This window comes from Cyanistes caeruleus, chromosome 2, assembly GCF_971803275.1.
Source record: "Cyanistes caeruleus chromosome 2, bCyaCae1.hap1.1, whole genome shotgun sequence".
Lineage (NCBI taxonomy): Eukaryota > Metazoa > Chordata > Aves > Passeriformes > Paridae > Cyanistes > Cyanistes caeruleus.
Genome location: NC_141702.1, coordinates 44,588,745 through 44,606,129, shown reverse-complemented (window position 1 = coordinate 44,606,129; position 17,385 = coordinate 44,588,745). Strand labels below are relative to the sequence as shown.

The 17,385-nt window shown below is 42.3% G+C and overlaps 1 protein-coding gene across 1 annotated transcript in view; it reads left to right on the top strand.

Annotated features, from left to right (window-relative positions):
* The first annotated feature begins 5,391 nt into the window (after positions 1-5,391).
* The window catches only part of SEC63 (SEC63 protein translocation regulator), a 59,780-nt gene continuing 47,786 nt past the window's right edge, over positions 5,392-17,385 (top strand). Inside the window, exon 1 of the mRNA XM_086876727.1 lies at positions 5,392-5,709. Coding sequence (XP_086732853.1) covers positions 5,586-5,709 — 124 coding nt within the window. The 5' untranslated portion in view covers positions 5,392-5,585. The remainder of the gene's footprint in view (positions 5,710-17,385) is intronic.

Below are 17,385 nucleotides of genomic sequence, written 5' to 3'. Positions count from 1 at the left end.
GAAACCTGCATACTGGAGCTGACAGTAGGAATTATTTTTCTCTGGCCCTCTTCCAGTGGCTCCTGGCTAATAGCTGGAACAGGTGGCAGGGAGAAAGCAGAGGAAGGATAAGGCTGAAAGCAGCCCCTTATGACTCCCTGACTAGGTCAGTTAATGCCACAGGCAACCAATGCCCTCACACACCAATGGGGCAAAGGAGCAATGTTGCAAACAACAGATAGAAAATCTGTAACTGGGTTCCAAAATAATGGCATTAAGAAACTATCTGATGATCTGCAACAGGAGCAGTGCCTACTTTCCTCCTGATCTGGCTCCTGTGATCTGCTGAATGCATTGACCAGAGATTTTTCTACAGGGCATTTACACATGCTGCTTCCTTTGTGGATTTTACAGTGTCTTGAAAGATCTTGGCTCACTCACTGCTCATCCTTAAAACTGGTACCCTCACAAGCCTTCCTCATCTAACAGGCTGCTTTCACAAAACCTGCAGGAACATAATGGTCTGTGAAAGCTCTGTCCCTTTATCTGCCTGAAGTAGCAAACTCAGCAAATGAACACAGCTGGAGGAAGAACATTTTCTTCTGCATACAAAACTGCTCTGATTACATGTGTAGGTTTTTACCTGTCATGTCTTTTTTACAGTGCGCAGTAGCTTTTCACTGACTAGCTGTAAAACATTAAGGACTAGAAACCCAGAGGGTGTTGAGTTTTAATGCATTCAGGGATCTTCCAAAACATCTGCTGCAAGAATTGTCATCACTCCAGGGGATGTACAATATGCAGGGTATATAGCAAAAAACATAGAAGGAAATACCTTAAACTTTGCCTATGAACCCTACAAGGGTCTAACCAGAAGCAATTACAGAGTATGTCAATGAAAAAAATCGAATATTTTATTTAAAAAAACCCCACAAAATAATTTCCAAGAAAAACTGGAGATTTTTGTCCATTCTGTAGTGGTTTAGATTTGCTAATTTGAGTTTCCAGGCGGCACACCAAATAATGTGGCGGGTTTAGTGCTGGCTAAAATCACCAGTGCGCTTACTCGTTTCTTGCTGTTTGATATGAATTAGGAGGAAGGCAAAACAGGCTTAAAACGTAAAAGGTATATAGAAACTTTATTAACAGGATTACAAGAATAAGATGCATTATAATAAAACTTCCAGAACACCTTTCCTCCCACTACCCAACTTTTTCCTTTCTTAACTGACAACTTAGAGACAAAACTTGGGATGTTAAAGCAGTACTAACTATACAATAGTCTTTCATTAGTTTTTGTAGGGAGAGGAGTTTTCTTTTGTCATTTTGTCCTGCTTTAGGGCAAATTTGGGAGAAAACATCTGAATGGGGTTCCTCTAAAAAGCAAATTCAAGTGGCCCCTCCCCCAACTGGTTCCAGAAAAGATTTCCTTAGAGAAAAGTGGAAAAACCTGTTTATTTAACAGAAATTGAATAATATTAAACAATGAAACCTCTTGCTGTTCAAAGAGGTGGCACATCCAGAAAAGTCCTTGTTGTGGGGTATAGCTTGGCTCGCTCAGGTTCCTATCAGTCTCTCTGGTGCTGGAAAGTGCCAAGGCTCAGGCCTCAATGGACCACAGGTGTGAGCTCCTGGGGTTTGTCTGGGTTTTCAGTCCAGAGCAGGTTTGAGCAGATCCAAGGAAAAAGTAAAAAAACAGTCTGGGGAACTTCCCTGTCTCAGCTAGCTAAAACTGACTAACAGCCAAGGAGATCTCTGTCCTGCTGTCTGTCTGTGCTGCAGACAGCACAGTCCAGGAGCAGGATGAGGGGCAGTGAGCACTCTTTCTGAACACAAACTGCACACTTCTTCTTTCCCCCTTTCGCTCTCAGAGCCAGTCTTAAAGGTGCACAACTTAATATGTAACATAAGCCAGGCGACTGGGGATACAAGCATCACAGTCACCCCATGACACATGTTATGGAGACTTTTCTACAATAAACTGCTTTTTTTGTGGCTTTTCATTTTTATGAATAGCAGCTGCCTGGCAAAAAGTTCTGCCTAATGAAATTCTTCCTGTTTTCAGAGCCTTCTTAGAAGTATGTCCATGGGCCATGAACTCACAGGGTATTATTTTAAGGATGAGTTGTTCAAAGGCAAAGGTTCTCTGTCTCTGTGATTATCTCTGGGAACAGAGGTTGTCTTCTCTCCCTGGGGGCAAAGGGTCTTCATCACTCACATCTCTCTCTAAGCTTTTCATGGGATTACAGTTACTCTAACATCTGCTTGGTTTTATCAATGGATGCCTTTGCTCACAATCTACAGTTTGAATACTTTATCCCCCCATACTCTCTCATGAATTAAAGGAGATATTCTAGTGTATCATTGTCTCTCTCCATCACCCTACCAAAAGAATTTGGTATCTTTTCATTCTCTTTCTATCTGAAGCTTGACTTTTTTTTAGTGACTTTGGTGTTTCCACGTCATCTTTTTACATGTTGTCACTCTGTCCTTTTCTCTCCCTGGAGAGAGAAACAAGGTCTGCAGGTCTCATCTGGGTAGTGAAAGGGTTAATATCTTGCTAGTCCTGCTGATGGTCATAGGCAGTGGTCGCTGCAGTCATGATGATGGATTTCAGGCCATGCTGGTCCACTCCCTCCGCCCGGCTGCCACTGGAGGGGGGGTGGGTTTGGCCTCGAGCCGTCGGTGTGGACTGGGAGTGGGGGAGTTTAGTGTCAGCCAGATGTCAGCAGCCGTGGCCCAGCCCAGTCTGGGGCTGGGACCCCGCAGCCTCCATCCCCCCCAAGAGCCACTGGAGTCTGGCCTGGCCTCCCCAGCCCGCACAGGCTGCAGGGCCAGCCCCACCAGAGCTCCGCTACCTTCTGAGGCTGGAAGCAAAGAGAGAGCTTTCCCGTGTTTGTGGTTTAAGAGTGGATGCCACAGAAGCAGATCTAATTTCTAAATGGTGCAAAATGTCAGTTCTCAGAACTAGCCAGCTTTTGGCCTGTTCCAGGCACAGAGGAAGCTCCCAGTAGCTTCTCCTAAATAAATTACTTCCGTGGTTGGTTTGTTACTTCTTTCCCCAAATGTCATTCAATGTGAAACCACCATACATTTACAGATCACTGTATCATGGCACCAGGACATTTGGTGCTACTTATCAGTTGAGGCATCATGTTACCTTTCTCTCCACTTCCCACGTCAGTTTTCATCAATGTTGGGACAGAACTTCTTTCTAAAGTATGCCTAATGCGCCCCTTGCATGGGATGCCATCACCACGTCTGTGTCACGTTTTCCCATAACCTGAACTTGTAAGAACTGAAGATGTGAGATTTTTACAGCATCACAGTTATGAGCAGCCGTACACTGGTCCGTGAATCTGTAGAGATGGGCATATTCCCACAAATGGGAATGATCAACAATTTTGTCTACCTCAGAGAAGTAACTTGCCATTATTGGTGTGAATAGGATCATCACAGTATCTGCCTTTTGATTTCACACCTTTAGGGTCACAACCCCTTGTAGAGCATGATCACCCCTGCAATTAAATTCGGAATTAGACACATTTTAAAATGTTTGCTCTCACGTTTGCTGACAGTCCACCCTCCAAATTCTGAGAACTCTATTATGCCTGAAATCTCCAAGGAACAAGTATTCTGTTCTTGGTAAGAACAGAACAAGAGGCAACAGGCAGAAACTGATGCACAGGAAGTTCCACACAGACGTGAGTCAGAATGTCTTTACGTGCGGGTGACTGAGCACTGCAGCAGATTACCTGTAGTGTCAGGTGGTGATGGTAAGGTGACACTACCTTCCTGAAAGCACCTCCAGCGAGGAAGGCGTTTGGGCAGGCTACAATCACACTCACACACACCCACTCACAAACAGGCCATGAACAGATGAGCAACGGCAGAGAGCCAGGAAGGGTCTTTGTAAGCAGTTCCACTGGGGTTTATCACAGCCACACACTGAAGGGGTCCAGGAACAAAGACAGGGAACAATGGAGAGTCCAGGAATATATAAAGGTTTGAGGGGGTGGATCTGAGTGTAGGGGTCCAATAGGAACAGGGTAAAGTGGTGCATAGGAGAGGTCAAGGAGAGGGAGAGCCAATGAGATAACAGAGGTAGAGGATTGCAGCAAACTGGGACCAATGGGGAAACAGGGAAAGGAGAGCTTTCTAAGGACATAGAAGGTAAAAAGGGGAGGGACAGCCTACAGGACAGCTGGGTACATGTAACTGGGGTACAGTGAAATGGTGGTGCAAAGAACTATGGGAAATTTTTTTCCTTCTATTCTTGTATGGGGAAAAACATCTTTATGCTTCAACTTCATACATTACAGGCCTCCTTCTACACCATTACTGCCCTTGGCTCCGAAGTCTCCACTGTTGCCCAGAGAGGTTGTGGAGTCTCCCTCATTGGAGATACTCAAGGACCATATGGATGCAAGCCTGTCCTGCTGAATGGATTCAGAAGGACCTGGATAGGCTGGAGAATTAGGCAGAGAGAAACCTAATGAGGTTCAACAAGGACAAGTGTAGGACACTGCACCTGGAAGGAATAACCTCAAGTGCCAGTACAGGCTGAGGACTGATGTGCTAGAGAACAACTCTGTGGAGAATGTCCTGGGACTCTTGGGGGATGACAAGCTGACCATAAACTGGGAGCAGCCTTGTGGCCAGGAGGGCCAATGGTACCCTGGGCTGCATTGGGAAGAATGTAGCCAACAGGTCAAGGGTGGTGATACTGCCTTTCTACTCATCCCTAGTGAGGCCACATCAGGAGTTCTGAGTCCAGTTTTGGGTTTCTCAGTACCGGAGAGATAATGAGCTACTGAAGAGGGTCAGCAGAAATGATGAGGGGTGTGGAGCATCTCTCTTATGAGAAGAGACTGAGGGAACCTCAGGGGCCTGTTTAGTCTGGAGAAGACTGAGAGTGGATATCATCAATGTATATACATTTCTTAGTGGCGTTTGTCAAGATGATGGTGCCAGACTCTTTTTGGTGGTGCCTGTGACAGAATGAGAATGGCCACAAACTAAAACACAAGAAGTTCCACCTCAACATGAGGTAGAACTTTACACGGAGGGTCGCAGAGCACTGGAACAGGCTTCCCGGGAAAGTGGTGGATTCTCCCTCTCTGGAGACACCCCGAATCCACTTGGGGGGCGGGGGGGTTCCTGTGTCACCTGCTCTAGGTGCCGTAACCTGCTCCTTGGCAGGGGGGTTTGGACGAGTTCCATGAATCTCTTCCAGCCTTAACCAATCTGTGATTCTGCGGCACGTGCTCTGAGATAACCCAGCTTTAGCAGGGAAGCCAGACCAGATACCCAAAGCCGTCCCACTCTAGCCCGGCCCACGCTACGATTCCCTGGATCCCGGATCCCGGGATTTAGTTATTTCTGGCGGGTGGGGCTTTTGGCCGAGCCAATGGGCGGCCGGGCAGGTGGGCCCGTGATGCCTGACGGGCTATGGTAGCTTTGCAGTGACACGTCTCCTAGCGCGGCCTGGGAGGGAGGGAAGGGGCGGGCGGGCGGACGAGCCTGCGATCTCGCGGGATCCCGGAGAGGCGACACCGGGGGGCCGCCGGCGGCAACGGTGGCGGGGACGGGCGGCCTGCGTGGCCATGGCGGGGCAGCAGTTCCAGTATGACGACAGCGGCAACACGTTCTTCTACTTCCTCACCAGCTTCGTGGGGCTCATCGTCATCCCCGCCACCTACTACCTGTGGCCGCGGGACCAGCACGCCGGTGAGCGGCCCAACCCCGGGCACGGCCGGCTCCTGCGCCGCGGTACAGCGGGGCCGGGCCGGGCCGGGCCCGCCGCGGAGCCGCCGCGCTCGGGGCGCCCGTCCGGCCCTGCCTGCGCCCCCGGGGGCCGGCTGGAGGGGCGGCGGCCCCGCGCTGCGCTCGCCGGCGGCCATTAAGCGGTACCTGGGGCCGGCGGAGGGGTCCCGGGGCCGCCGCCCCCAGAGCGCGCCCGGCTCCGCGCCGCGGCTCCTGCAGAGTCATCGCTGCGCCGGGGTCCGGGGCTTTGTTTGGGGTTTGGGTTTGCCCTTGTCTTCCCGGAGTGTTTCAGGGTGGGTGACGTAAATTTTGGTTGTGGCGAAAGAACAAGCTATTGAGTTAGGGACAAAGACGAAAAGTTACCGGGCGCAGCTTGTATGTGCCGTAAGGTCGCAGCGAGTACGATTTGGGATTTATTTTTTTTTCGCATTGCGAATCACAGTTAAGTGTCCGAAGGGCTACATTTCTGTTTCATTCTTCGGGGTGATGCTTTGTATCCCTGAACAGTGCTATAAAGTTTCTTTGACTAGTTCAGAGTCTCATTTCAAAGTGAATTTCCGCTTCGTCTTTCCTACATCCATCTATTTTTGGAAGGAGAAAGCGTTTTGAGGAGCTTGCAGAGGAACACGTTTTTAATAGCAGTTCTGAGATTAAAAAGGCTGTAGAAATTGTGTTTAAAGGCTGGGTGGTAAGTGCTGAGTAAAACAGGAATGCTTGATACAGGTTCCCGTTGCAGAAACCTACTGTCCTCTTAGGAACACCTGGCCTTTGCAATCTGAGAGGAATCCCTTTTGTTCCTTGCATCTTTTTACATTCAGTATCTGGTGGTTTCTTAGTGGCTTTGATGCCATTTTAAATGGCTTGCCAGGTTCTGCTTAACTTAGTTTTATATGAAAATGAAATCTTAATCCTGTACCTTCTAGCAAGGAGTAGGATAGAGCAAATGTTGTTTGGGTGCTAAATCACAGCTGTTCACAGTCTTGGTTGCTGCCGGACGTGCCTGTGGCTTCTGGAAGGGCCCTGGCTGGAGAACCTCTTTGGAGGATTGGTCTCTGCCCTCCAGGTGCTTACTACCTGTTGTACAGCTGAGGAGTTAGTTCTCTCTGCAGAAAGGAAAGGCTTCCCTGCCTCCTCTTTCTTCATCTTGACTGTTGCAAGAGGGAGGCGTTACTGTTGTTGAAGATGTTTTGTAATCTTTGGGTTGTTCTTGAGGAGCGGGGGATCAGAGAAAGAATATTACTTCTGTAACCTTTTTCCAAACCTAAAGATTTTTGTTATATTTTTGTTCTGGTAAAGGGTGGGAGGCAGTGGGGGAGAAAATCGCTTTTCCCCTTGAATAATGCTGTACTTTCTCTGTAGTTCTTAGAAGCTGCTTCTCAGGAAAATGATTGTGACTTGCCTGAGATGCTGTGTGGAATGGTATGGCCAGCAGGGACACTCCGTGATGTTAACATCAGTTTCAGGGGGCTGACAGAAGCAGGAAAAGCTGTAGAAATGCTGTCAAACTTGAAAGTACTTCACTAGCTTTACGTAGTTGATCCTCAACTATCCTTACAGAGTGACAGAAAATTAAAACCTGACTTTGGAATATGGCTGTATGGATTTCACCCAGTTTCCAAAGAGGCCTCCCATTAAATATACTACTAATTTCTTTCCATCTAGCCAGCATTGTCCAGGATATGGAGAGCCTGCTGCATATTATTCTGCATTCATTGCTAGATTCTTACAAAGCTGTGTCAAACCATACTTTGCAAAGCAAAAGGTAGATTTTGTCATTTGCTGTTGGTGCAGAGAAATGAGTCAACTAAGTGAAAATCACCAGTGGAGATGAAGGGAGATGGAAGAATGATTTCTGCCTCATAATTATCTTAATGGGTTTTAAAATGTGAATGTAGTCCAGTTTTTAGTGTATGCATTAATGGCATGCCATTATTGATTGCCACTCTTGATTGAGTTCTGTTCTGTAGGCTCTGTTTAAACAAAGAGTTGAGGTGTCATGGAGATCATCATTTAGGACTAATGTTGATCTACTAGGTAAGTTCTTAGGAAGTCAATCTGCTAAGTAGTAGAATATTGTGATGTTCAAGTTGTGTAAGTGTATGGCTCTTAGGCAAGTAATTTCCAGAAAAATCCTCTCAGAATTTTTCTCACAGCTTTTTGTGTGTATTCAACCATTCCTGTTCCAGCATTTGAACGAGATTTCAGGAATAAATTAAAACCTTGTGATGATGAAAAATACTATTTGTTTGGCCACTGCTTCTTGTTTTCAGAGTAATTCACTAGTTAAAAAAAACAGGAAACCCACTTAATTCAGAAGCTAAGAGAAGGCCTGTGTCTTCAGAAGAGAAATCTTCCAACAATATTTCTTGATTCCTTTGATGAGCAGAAATGCCTAGATGTTGATATGAGATACTATTTTGATGCTAGTTTAGAGTTTCCAGTACTGAGGCGCAGTATTGGGCCAAAGAGAATAAGCTCCACCAAGACCTCTGTCCTCTGTGTGTAGAACCAAGTAACATTCTTGTTCTGGAATTGTGTTTTGCTCTACCTGTGCCAGAGAAGCCAGCCTTTGTTGCCCCAGTGGACTTGGTGAGCTGCAGTTGTACTGGCGAGCTGTTTCTGCTCCAGCTGCAGCAGTCAAGAAGACCAGATCTGGGGGGAGCTTTTGAAGCAAATCAGATGCTTGTCTTCCTCACTTCAAGACCCCTTTGCAATGCAAACCAGAGCATCCAAAACACACAGAGCAGATTCCCTTTTTGGTAAAATGGGTTGGAAGAGGAGCTTTGGCCACACTGTGTTGTAAGAGCAGACTACAGCTAGTGTGACGCAAGGGTGAAATGCTCACTGCAGGAAGGTCATGCCACTGGTGCCTGCTCCTTCTGTCTACAAATGTGCTGCCATGTGATACACTACAGAGTGACAGTGGAGGGAGAAGTACAGCAAAAATCTGGGAGTTGATGATGGCCTATAATATTTTATTTGGTGCTGTACTTTTGTAGTAAATGCTCATAGAATAAATAAACCCCCCAAACTCGTCTGTTTTTGCCACAGTGAAGGTTGGAAAGTAAGACTGGATCTATATTGCTTTACTACTTCGAGGAAACTCAAAATGTGTTACTAGAGTCAGATTTGTAGTAGAATAGTTTTTTGGCAAGCCATTAGCATTTTGCTTTTAGTTCTTATAATAAACTTTTGGAAAGCCTTTTCAGTACTACTATCTGGAAGAACAGCATGATGTAACTTATGTCTTGAAGTCCTGAGAAGAATTTGAGCTGCTTTTTTTCCCCTGGGTGTCTAAACCTGCTTTTTCCAGGCATTCTGAAAGAGTCCATTTGAAAGAGTTTTGTTGCAGCCTGCAGTAGGGGAGGGTTTTGCTGTGGTGTGCTAGACACTCTGTGAACTGTCCCATAATTTCATTACCTCAGCTTTGATAAACCAAACAAGTAGGTAATTGACTTTGTAAACCGGATTTGTCCAAATGACTTTACCTCCTTGGTGTTCACTCCTGAGCTAATAAGGCATTTATAAAAGGTTAATTGTTCAGCTTTGTGTCTTGGGCTGAAGTTTCATAATTGCATCAAGGTAGCTGTGCTCTTAACAGAGTTAAGTCTTGTATTTGTCCCCATCCCTTGTGCCAAATAGAGCACCAGTGTATGGGAGTGGAAGAAAGTAATTTTAGATAAAATTATTTTTTTGCCTGTTTTTTTTTCTTCCTTCTGTCTTTTAATGTGGATTCTTTTCTGTGTAAGACTTTTTGGGTACCTGGGATGGTACGGGATGTGACTGAGGGAAAGAAGACTGATTCTTTCAGTGTTGATGATAGTGAATATGGCTTCAGGCTGTATGGTTTATCCTTGCCTTGTTTCTTTACAACATATATGTTTCATTACTAAAAAAAGTCACACGTTTCTGGGTTACCTTTGTTTTGGGAAAATACTGGTATAAATTTAGCCTAATTGCTGTGAGTAAAACCATTGCAAGGACTGCTCTTAGAATAAAAATTGTGGTTGCTAAAAAGTTATTCTGGTGCAGATTCATTCTTAACTAAATGATATTTTCTGCAATGGGAATTTTCAAGTTGTTTTTCAAAAAGTTCATTGTGAGAGTTGAAGAAATTTTTTTCCCACAGCAATTAGGGGTGGAGGAGTGTCCATGAAAGTATCTTCCTGTTGTTGGTCTTGATTTGAAATTTCACTGTAAGCTTGTGTAGATTAAATGCCAGCATCTAGAAAGGAAATGGAGAGCAAGGGGTGAATTAATTTAGTTAGATAGTATGGCAGTTGTTGCACAATACTGATGTGTTTGCTGAACTTTGTGTACTTTTTGACTTTTACCTGTGCTGCTGGACTGAGACACATAATTATAAAGCTGTGCTGAAACAGGTGGTCATAGATTGTGATGTGCTTTGTAGTTAAGTAGCTGTATCTGGAAGCTTGCTATTTCATTTTTTTTAGTTTATTTAGGTCTACATTAAATAAATGATCCTGTTTTAGGGCATTGTGAATTCATAATTTGTTACAAAGCTGATGGAAAGAATAGAAGTATCTATGCTGAGGGTTTTACAGTAACTTGAACAACACAAGATGTTGAAAACATTTCAAAAACCCCGAAGAATAACAGCTTTGAATGCAAGGGTAACATTAATACAAGTTTGCAGTCCTTTCTCTGAGAGAAAAGAGGCTATAGGAGCTATTCTGTTTAAAATTTAGATCTTCCTTGAAGTTTAAGGACATAAAAACCTACTGTAGGGAAGGGAAAAAACCAGTTGAATGGCTACATTTTTGTACCTAGAAAGAAGTATTGATATGAAATGGATAAAAGCTATTTAGTTTACTTGCATTATAACAGAAATCCAATGCAAAGTCTATGGTGTTTCATTTTATTTTTAAAATTTATTTGGCTTTTGTTTGTTTGTGATTTTTGTTGTTATTGTTGCTGCTCCCCAACCTGTCTGTACATTGCCCTGTTGCTCACTACTAATACTTTCCCTTTGCACCTCCCCTCTCAAATGTTTCTGTGTGAGATGTAGGTAAAGTTTTCTTGAAGAACAGTGGGCTAATACAGAGAAAAGCTTTTAAAAATCTAGTTAAAGAAGGCAATTTCTTGCTAATCTTTGAAGTTGCTGTGCCTATAGGAAGTAGCATAGGCAGTTAGAGAACCCTAGTACTATTCTAGACTTTTTTGTATGGATGCTGGGCAAAGTACAGAAATATTTAAAAAGCACAGCTTACTGTGCTTTTTAAACTGTTAAAAGGGAGAATATTATACCATGTTGAAACTTAATATTATTTTGTTAATTTTTTACTGTATTGCTATTTTGAAGCATTAGGGCTTTTTGTATATTTCTGTCAATGTTATTTTGCACTTATATTCAAAATCTTGATCAGAAGTCCTGAGAAAGTTGTTCTGTAAAAGTTTGCTGTCTTGGGAGCCGTACTTCTCAGTATATCTGCCCACTGTACTGTGTAGCAGTGTCAATAATGAAGTTTCTCTGTAATTTTTGGTGTATTTTTCATCTGTGTGTGTTGAGGCTGACCTCATAGATTCTCATATTAATCCCCTGCTTTAAGATGCAGCTTGAGGAACTGAAGCTGTGAATTTTATTTGGCAGACGACAAACAATGAGTGTGCAACTTGGATGTGACTCAGGCCAGTGTACAGAATGCAGGTAGCACTTTTCAGTTTTATTTGTAATGGAGTAATGAGCACTTGAACCTCACAGCAACTGGGGGAGAGCAAGCGGCATTGCTGCTGCTCCCACTCCAGGTAAAATTTTTCTGTGATGCTTCTAATCCTCTGGTGTGAGATAAGATTGGTTGGAGTGGGTTAACTGTGATGCCTGTCCTTGCCCACAGCTCACTGAAATCTTGTTAACCTTACTCCAAAGTATTTCACAGGATTTTGGTATTTGGTAATGCAGGATAAAGTACAGGATGCTGGTAAAGGACAGGATAAAACCACAGGATGCCATGCTCATTGCTAATGTGGTGGATAAGCATGGGTGTGAAAACTTGATATCTGTGAATATAAGCATTTTGTGCCCATATGTGTGTGCTTATCCTTTCCTGTTAATATAACCTTTCATCATTATGTCAGGAAGTGGGAGGAGAGTCGGTGAGACTCAGTTATGCATTTAAGGATGGTTATTACATACAAATTGAGGTTTTTGAGAGATTGAGTGTACCATGGTTGACTTAAAACATTTCAAGTTCAGAAGAATACAGTTTATTAGGTGACTGTTTAAAGGCAGAATATAATGTAATGTTGATACTTAACTTTGTTTGTTTTTTGGTTTTTGGTTTTTTTTTACTATATTGCTGTTTTGAAGTGGTAGGCGTTTTTTTTTGAGAAACATTTGAAAAAGGGGCAAACATCATGAGATGCCAGTAGTAATGCCTAGTAATTATCTCTAAAAGTATTTTTCAAAACAAAGCATTTGCACAGAGTTATCCAAACTACACTGTTATTTGGAAAAAAATACCTGTCTTTTCATGGAATTTTTAAAAAGGTATTGTGATCTTACCACTACCACTATAGCTTCCTAGCAATAAAATAAAATTAATAGCCCTGTATAAGACATTAGTTAAGTAGCTGCAAGACTGTTCAGAATACAAAATACCAAAAAGCATTTTTGTGGCAAGTTAAAGATCAAGCCATTACAAGAACCTTATCTTTCACTGCATAACTTTTTATGTATATTACATGTACATAAAAATAAAGTAGTTTCTATTTTTAAAAAAATCATTCTGTGTTATGGAAACTTATGAAAACAGTGCACTGAAGGTTTTATTACATATCTTGTTCATTTAACTGTTGCTGCAAGGTTATCTTGACTACTCACAAAGATGACACTAAACTACCAGCATATCCAGGCTATTTATTAGAGAATTAGATTCAGTTATGGTTTCATGGGCAGCTAAACTGTTACTGGAGAAGGAGCAGGAATTTTGAGAGAGAAGCAAGGTAAATGACAAGGAATGGAATTGATAGTTTGGTGTTTTTTTTGGTTGGTTGGTTGTAGTTTCTTTTTTTTTTTTTTTTTTTTTTTAAATTTGTGTTTCAAATTCATGCCTGTAAAGAAGGGTTCAGATCTGCAGCAATTTGGTCAAGTCTCTACTGGGGCTGATGCTGCATCCTTGACCCCTGTGGTGCTGCTTTCTCCCATTGTAGGTTTTATAGGCCTTTCCCTCAGTTACTAGCCAGGACCTGACATGTATCTCCATTTCATGGTGAGCAGGATTGTGCTGGCTAGAAATATCAAGAGCATGGTACAGGTACAAGAGCACAAACCACTAATTTCTTTACCTAATTTCTTTCCTGAGCAAAAGGATTAGTGTTAGCACCAGTTTTAAAATAAATATACAACTAAGAAAATTTAAGATGTGTTTTCAGATTTTCACCTAGTATTTCTCTTTTACAAGAAATTGCTTACAAGCATTTTAAATTCAGAAGATTCCTTTATCGTGGTTGGCTGGATGAACTGTTTAAAACTAGGATATTTGTAAGCATTGTGGCTTCCACAAAGGCTTACCTTCCCAATAAAATTTAAAACACTCTTTTTTCTTCAGAAACAAAAGAATGGGCATACTGAATTAGATCAGTTGGGGTTTTTGAAATTGTATTACAGAAGTGAATGCCTTAAGGAAGTTGCACAATACTGATGTGTTTGCTGAACTTTGTGTACTTTTTGACTTTTACCTGTGCTGCTGGACTGAGACACATAATTATAAAGCTGTGCTGAAACAGGTGGTCATAGATTGTGATGTGCTTTGTAGTTAAGTACCTGTATCTGGAAGCTTGCTATTTCATTTTTTTTAGTTTATTTAGGTCTACATTAAATAAATGATCCTGTTTTAGGGCATTGGGAATTCATAATTTGTTACAAAGCTGATGGAAAGAATAGAAGTATCTATGCTGAGGGTTTTTTACAGTAACTTGAACAACACAAGATGTTGAAAACATTTCAAAAACCCTGAAGAATAACAGCTTTGAATGCAAGGGTAACATTAATACAAGTTTGCAGTCCCTTGTCACTCTTAAGGAAGTGTAGTGGTTTCACATTGATTAGCATTTGGAGAAAAAAGTAAGAAACCACCCATGGAAGTGATTTCTTTGAGAAAAGCTGCTGGGAACTTCCTCTGTGCCTAGGACAGGCCAATAGCTGGCTAGTTCTGACAACTGACAACATTTTACACACTAAAAAATTTGAAGCGCCTCTGTGAAATCCACATTTTAAAAACCGCAAACTCGACAACTCTTTCTCTTTGCCTCCAGCCTTGAAAGGTAGCAGATCTCTGGTGGGAATGGCTCTGTTCTCCTGTGGCCTGTGTGAAGCTGGGCTGGACCCCAGTGGCTCCCAGGCAGGGGATGGAGGCTGTGGGGCACTGGGCCATGGCTGCTGACATCTGGCCAACACTAAATACCCCCACCCTGGCCCACACAGACTGCTCCAGGCCAAATCAGGACTGCTTGCCCCTTCACCCCACCAGCAGCTGCCTGGGCAGAGGGAGGGGCCCAACTCAGCCTGAAATTCAACACTGACTGCTGTGGCCACTGGGCAAGATCTTGACCCTTTCACTACCCAGATGAGATCTGCAGACCTTGTTCCTCTCTCCAGGGAGAGAAGAAGACAGAGTGATGACACGTAGAAAGACAGCATGGAAACATTAAAAAGAAAAGATTTAAACCTCAAATGGAAGGAGAATGAAGAGATGCTGAATGGGGCTGAAATACTCTTTTGGTAGGGCCATGGAAATGGACAATGATATAGTGAAATCTCTCCTTTAATTCATGAGAGAGTATGGGAGGATGAAGTATTCAAATGGTAGATGTGAGCAGAGACATCCATTGATGAAGCCAAGCAGATGTTGGAGTAGCTGTGATCCCATGAGAAGCTTGGAGAGAGAGAGAGTGATGAAGACCCTTTGCCCCCAGGGAGAGAAGAAGAAAACCTCTGTTCCCAGAGATAATCACAGAGACAGATAAAGAGAACCTTTGCCTTTGAAGAACTCATCCTTAAAATAATACCCAATGAGTTCATGGCCCATGGACACACCTCTAGGAGGGCTGTGAAAATGAGAAGAATTTCATTATGCAGAACTTTTTGCTTGGGCAGCTGCTATTTGGGAAAATGAAAAGCCACAAGAGAACTGTTGTGGAGAAGTGTCCATGGCATGACAAGAGAAAATTCTTCTTCCTACAAGAACTGATGAAAGACTATTGTATAGCTGGTACTGCTTTACCATCCCAGGTTTTGTCTCTGCGTGGTCAGTTAAGAAAGGAAAAAGTTAGGCAGGAGGAGGAAAAGTGTTCTGGAAGTTTTATTCTAATGCTTCTTGTAATCCTGTTAATAAAGTTTCTATATACCTTTTAAGTTTTAAGCCTGTTTTGCCCTTCTCCTAATCCATATCTCAGAGCAAGAAATGAGTAAGTGCACTGGTGATTTTAGCTAGCACTAAACCCACCACATTATTTGGTGCGTTGGCCAGGAAACTCAAACTGGCGAATCTAAACTACTACAGGAAGGAATAACAGGATAAGCATAAATGGTGCTTCCTTCTCATATTGTCCATATTTACAGTGGTTTTGAGTTCAGTAACTTTTGGTATAGCATCTAGACTCTATCCTGTGTGAGGGAGGTCACTATATCTGCTGCCCACACTGCAGATAATCACTTTTGTTTTGCAGCTGCTTCTGATGTTGCTTAATGATCCTTATTTGCTCCACTGGAAGAAGCAGTAAATGTTCAGTCCTGGTTGTCTCTTAGGTTTTTTACAGCCTTCCATTACTTCTCCTTGCACTTTGTGAAGATTTGTAGATTATATATTGGACACAAATCTCCTTATTTGCTTGATGGCCTCTTGTTCATCTTAATTGAGTGTTTTCTGGTTGCCCCTCTTTAAGAGGTGGGGACTAGGACTGTACATCATACTTGAGGTATGTACAGCCTCAAGGTAGGATATACCTCCAGTTTATTTGGTAGAGATAATCCCTTCATTTTCTCTTAGGAGTGCTCTAAACACATGCTTTGATTTTTATTAGCAGTAAGCATTCAGCCGAAGTTTACATAGAACAGTTTCTCACAACACCAAGATTGCATTTCTGAGAGGTGATGGTCAGCCTTGAGCTCATCCTTGTATACATAGAATTAGGATAACCCCCACTGCGCTTTACATTTTCATACTCTAAATTTCATGTGCCATTCAGAAGTGCCTTTGCTTGATCTTTACAATTCTTCAGGATGCCCTTGTCCTTGTTACCTAGAATAAGTTAATATAATCCAGAAGCTTTATTTTACTGCTTACCCTTTAGTCAAATTGCTTATTAATGAATTATATTGTAGTTCCTACACAGATTCCTGCAGAGCTCCTGGCGATTTCCTTCTGCTGGGAGAACTGGCAGTTCACTCTGTCTTCTAGTCACATATTTATTTTTGCAATAGGTAAATGGTTGTCCTGAAAGATTTGTAAGAGGAACCTTTCAAAAGCTTTTTGGAAACCAGACTATATCAGCAGGATCTGTTCCATATGTTTATTTCCTTGAGAGGACTTTACCAAAGACTCTACCGATGATAAATGGATGTATGGTACTTATCCTTGTGTCTACTAATTCTATGTTTTATTAATAAGAGTTTCTTCAGGGTGTGCATCAGAACAATACTGAAAACAAGCATTTTTTTAATGATTGGTGATATGCTAAGTCACTTTTGTTTACATTTGTTTTGGATTGAATGTGTTCTGGTTTCCTCCCTGCACCAAACTGATAAAATTAAGCTAGTAGTTAAGAGTGTGTAATCTTGGAGCCCAGCATTGTTGTTGACTTCATCTAAAATTGTTAATCTCGACTCATGTGGGTGGTGTTCCATAGTAAAATGTCCAGTTTTCTGATTCCTCTCAGATTCTATTGAAGTTTTGCAATGCACGTATAGGTCCAGCCCTACTATAAATTTGATAATTTAGTTGATAGAGCTTAAAAGTTATTATAGTTAATTCCACTGACAGTCAGTGCAAATGAGACTGTACGCTAATAGGAAGGACAAGGTTTGGAAATGGCTTGATTAGCAGTAGTGTAATGTGAAACTGTGCCCAGCTGGTTGTAAACAGAAAGCTCCAGTAAGTAAACTCTGAAAAGAAGTTAACTTTCAAGGTACTGAATCATCTTATGTTGCTGTTTTTTTAAAGCTGTTAGTAACAAATGCTATCTTTTGGTCAGCAAATATGTGTGGAATTGCGGGAATGGAAAGTTAGGTTGCTTTTTGTTCCTTTTAAGCTTTATCTAGTTGCTGCAAAACATGCTCTGGAAAAAAGCAGCCTTGCTGTTAAGTCTTTTGCAGGTCTCTCTGTAGTTAATGAAGTGCTTGGGGTTTTAATACTTAACATGTTACACAAAACACATGATTTTTTTTGCTTATTTCTATGAATATTTACGAGAGAGAAAAATCTCTTTGAAAACAACTAGGGTGAGACTATTCAGCTATAAATATTTTACTTAAGAGGCTAACCTGGACACAACCTCTCTATAGATAAATAATGAGGGTAATGAGAACAATTTTTAAAATGATAGACATTGAAGTTAGAAAGCATCTATCAGATGGGTTTAATTCATCCTTGCTATGGTCCATTCAAAGTCCTGAAACAGACT